Raw genomic sequence first — 5,000 nt, forward strand, 5'->3', positions numbered from 1 at the left:
GAAGACAACCAACAATATTTTTGGTGTGCATTTTTGGTGTGGATTTGACAAGTTTATAATGTTTTTCAGTATCAGATAGTCTAATTGTTTTATATGCTGTTAATCTTAGATCAAAACAAAGTGCTAGAAAAATTTACAAGCATCTCAAAATGGCTGAAATTAGACTTTTGAAGTGAGTGGACATTTTGCTTTAAGATATATTTAAGTTCTAAACTGCAACAAGCTGTCTATATTTTGCCCATTTATTGCAGATAGTAGTAGCTAACCACAAAACCTATCTGTAAACACTTGTGGATGAATAGAATAATGCTACAGTTAATTTCATTTTGGCATATTTTAGCAATTTTATGATTTTTTTTTAAGTTGAGGAGGTCATATTTTTTTTCTAATTTAACACGAGTTAATAAAAACCACTTTTTTAAAGAGAGAACTATCCAGAAAATAGTTCTAGAAAAAATGAGACACTTGCTGAAAGTGAGAAAAAAGTTATACAGCTCTAAAGTAGTCTGTTTTGACCATGTGTAAATCAAGGGGGCCACTGTGTCATGTTTCTAAGGCTATAATTTCTGAACCGTTGTACTTGGAAGTCTGAAATTTCAAATTTAACCTATCTACATGACGCACATAACAATATGTAAAAATCAGGAAAATCAGAGATGGTGAGCCACAAAGTTTTCTTTAAATCGGTTAAAATATAATGATTTGACCCAATACTTCATATATTATAATTTTATGCTTACATTTAATATTTATTAAATACTGGCATACAATTATATATTTTTAAACTCTATTTTACTTCCAACAAGATTGCAAACAACCACTATTGAGTTATGAGTTTCTTTAAATATAGAATAAGCTAAAATACTAGGAAACGTATAACTGAAGACTTAAAAAGTTGTAAATTGCATAAAAAAGGAAAACATGAAGTTGGGTAAGAGTTATAAAGTTTTTTTATGTTCAAGGAAAAAAACTGGATTAATAAAAGTTTTTATAGATTGAAGGGACAGATACAGTAAAAGGATACAAATTGTTGAATAAAAAAGCAAGAATGAATTTTGGTTTATTATTATAGAGTTAATAACTTGTTTGAGCATTGACCATGGTTGTATTTGTAGAAAAAAGAAAGAAATGCAGCCTTACAACAATAGAAGAGTGGCTCAAGCTTGGCAGATAAAGCAAGTCTAAATTACATTTACAATTTTAATTTAGACTTTGTCTGATAGTAAGAGGGTTGCTAATCGTCAATATAGGAATGCCAACAATATTGCAATATTTTTTTGCAGTAAATAAATGAGTTTAGTTGTCTAACAAAAATTGTGGATTTTAAGTCCAGACTTTAAATCCATAAGCCACTGCAAGCCTTAGGCTGTTACAGAAGAGAGATCAAATTTAAAAACAGCTTCTTGTTCTAAGCAATTAAAATCTGCAGTTAGAAAGAAATAGTTTCAAAACCTTTATGTAAAGAAACTAATAGCAGAGTGAAGACTAATCACAGGATGGTTGGATAGGTCAAAGTGTTGATAAATAGTGTTGAAAAGTGTTGATAAAAAGTGTCGAAAAATAGGTCAAATAGGTTGGATCGGTTAAAGTGTTTTCTAGAGTTTTAAAAAATTGGAACCACTTATTTAGCACTTTTTAAAAGTTTCGCAAAAAATTGAAGAGAGTTCTGGATAACACTTTTTTTAAGACTATGATGGAAATCTTGTCTGGAGCACAAAATGAAGAAGTATTTAATTGAGAATTAACTTCAACTTTGGAAGCTAGAGTATTATTATTATATTCAAGAGTCAAATTAGAGTAAGATTTCTTTGCAAATAACTCTGCTTTATTCTGGGGAGAAATAAAAGATCAGACCCATGAATTAGAGATTAAATGTTAGACTTACTTTAGTTAATGACACTGTTGAAGACTAACCAAAAGTCACTAGAACCTAACATCTGAGATAAGATAAAAGATTTAGTAAACTGAGAATAACAGAGCTTAAATCAGACAGGAATTTTTTACATTGGTTTCTTGGAATACTTAAAGGCATTTGTTTTTAAGAGAGATGTTCTTGTAAATAAGATAAAAAAATGGTTTATGTTTAGTAAAGCAACTGCTCAAGATGGTGAAAAATGGTGATGATAATAATCATCATTATCATGATCATGATCATGATGATCATGATCATCATCATCAGGCTTTAGACTTCCTCTTTTATGCTGTTAATGATGATGATCATGATAATGATTATAATGATTATAATAATGATATGATAATGATGATTTTAATGATCATGTTGATCATAATGATGATTATATATGCATATACAGTATTGGCCTTTAATAGCAATCCATCATGTTATTTTAGTATGAATATAAGTTTGAAATTAAATGTTTTATAAACTAAAAGTGATGTTTTTTTAAGTTTTTTTTCATTGAAATAAATCAAATAATCCAAATATAAATTTATTATAAAAAACAATAAAAATTAGAAAAATTACAATCTTACTTCCTTAATAAATTTGACCAGTTCATTTAAAAAATATTAAGAGGTAATTAATTTCCTTTTTATCTACATCCAGTATTAACAGTTACATGTTTCTTTAGCACTTCAACAGACCCTGCAACCATTGACAGAAAAAATATGAATTTTATTTCATTTTTGTTTTGAATGACAGCCTGTTTAATGCATTAGACTTATTTTATTAATAATATAATATTAAAATATAGACATTTTATTGTCTTTATGTTAATATTTTAGCTTGTTAATGGCAGAAAAGTATCCTAAATGTATAGAGGAAGTTGACGTAGTTTCTTCTGCAGAGCACATAAAGAAGCTACTGAAAATTTCATTCAGTTCTTCTCAAGTTAGCATGTCAGTTCATCGCATTGGAAAAGCTCTACTTCTTAATGATTTTGATATACCTACTTATTTACATTCTCATATTGGTGAAAAAAATATTAAACCTTGGAATTGGCTCTATGATTTATATAGTGCTGAAACACAGAAAACAGAATTTCTACCTAAAAAACGTAACAAAGAACTAAGTCATTTAGAAATAATGCAATCAAAGTTTATGTATTACAGTATTAGTGAAAATGAAGAGAAAGTTCCAAGTGATACTCTTGCTGATAAACAATTGCAATCTGTTACAGAGAACACTACAAATCTTACATCAAGCTTTCAAAGAGACGTTTTATGGAAATTTGAGGATATAACAATGCTTGTGGGATCAGATCTTCCAATATTTGGCAGAGGAAAGTACCCAGCAGTCAGTTTAAGATTACAGTAAGTGTACATATTAAACATTTGTATATTGATTAAGCATTATTTAAGTACAACAAAATATAGCATAAATTGTGTAAACAAAATAAATATGAAACTAGAAAAACTAGTAGAAAAAAGATCTCATTTGTATTTATGTAAAACTAAACAATTTATGTAATATATAATAGTTAAATTATTATTTAAAACTTGAACTTTTTATGTTTCAAAGAAATTTTCATCTTCCAGACTCATAAAAAAATTTCAAACTCTTGCTTTAAAAGTCTCATTAAGCTTGTATGCAACAGTCAGAGTTATTCAATCTTTTTTTTTTCTATAAAGTTTGTAAAATTAAATGATTGTTCATTACTTTTCAATAACTTCTAATTCTGGGTATTGTTTATACATAGTGGGTAGACCAAAGAGACCACCAGGTTTTATGCCATGTCAGTCAAAAAAAACCTTACTTGTTTATAAGTATATATATATATATATATATATATATATATATATATATATATAATATATATATATATATATATATATATATATATATATATATATATATATATATATATATATATATATATATATATATATATATATATATATATATATATATATATATATATATATATATATATCTTCCTGTATTTATTATTGGTTTAGATTTTCAAAAATATTGTAAGATAATAAGTTTATGCCTTGATTTAGTATCCAATAAAAAATATGAAACTCTTGTTTCTTTTTTTTTATTTCTCAATCACTATTAAATGAATTAAATAAAATTTAAAACATTGATAAACATTTAAAATATTTACAATGCAATTATAACAAATAAGTATAAAAAAGTAAAACATAATCCAACTAAACATTACTAACTTTTCTTCTGTTAAAGTCAATCACAAAAGAAAGGAGTCTCCCACCATATTCTTTGTTATTACTTGTCTTTTAAACTTCTTCATGTTGGTTAGAATTTAAAATTAACAGATTCTGCACATTGCTTAGCAAACTTAGATTAATTGCTATTGTGGTATTTAAAAAAAGGTTGCATGTGACATAAGATTGTATGTACTTTCCAACTTATTAAAAGTTTTTTTCCAATATCTGCAATTTTGTGAGCAGATAAAAATAAAATTTTAATATAACCTGTTGATATTTAAGTTCAAGCTTTTGGCTAAAGCAAAAGTCTTTATTATTTACTTAATATTGTATTAATGTTATAAAAAATATTTACAATATTTTTTATAATATAGTATTATTGCAATATTAAGTTTAATTTTTCCTATTCCAACCACTTCCTTAATATTCTCTTTGTAGTACGCCAAAATCCTAACTTTGATCCTCACTGGTATGCTAATTGATATTTATTAATTAACATCCTAGTGAGAGTATTCCTATTATGTCATTGATATGTAATTCCAGAGAAGGTACTAAATTATGGATTAGAGTGTCTAGCAGAGTGATATTTTTTTTGAATATATATTATTTTTTATTTATTATCTAAATTTATATACATGTATACCAAATAGGTGCATCACTTAAATTAGAAGAACAAATTAAAAATAACAGAATTATTGATCATGATCCAACTCCCTGTAAAGAATAACCAAATTAATTATGTTGGCTCAAAAGAGCTATAATAATGCTAGTCTATTACTAAGTAACAAAATACATAAAGTATATATAGTATAATACAAAATATATATATGTATACATAAATATATTGAAAATAATATATAGGTATATGTATA

At 25.9% G+C, this 5,000-nt stretch overlaps 1 protein-coding gene across 1 annotated transcript in view; it reads left to right on the forward strand.

Annotated features, from left to right (window-relative positions):
• The window catches only part of LOC136071838 (erythroid differentiation-related factor 1-like), a 44,684-nt gene that overhangs the window by 8,290 nt on the left and 31,394 nt on the right, over positions 1–5,000 (forward strand). Inside the window, exon 4 of the mRNA XM_065797315.1 lies at positions 2,743–3,270. Within this exon, the coding sequence (XP_065653387.1) occupies positions 2,743–3,270 (528 nt within the window). The remainder of the gene's footprint in view (positions 1–2,742; positions 3,271–5,000) is intronic.

The sequence above is a fragment of the Hydra vulgaris genome, chromosome 05 (assembly GCF_038396675.1).
Source record: "Hydra vulgaris chromosome 05, alternate assembly HydraT2T_AEP".
NCBI lineage: Eukaryota > Metazoa > Cnidaria > Hydrozoa > Anthoathecata > Hydridae > Hydra > Hydra vulgaris.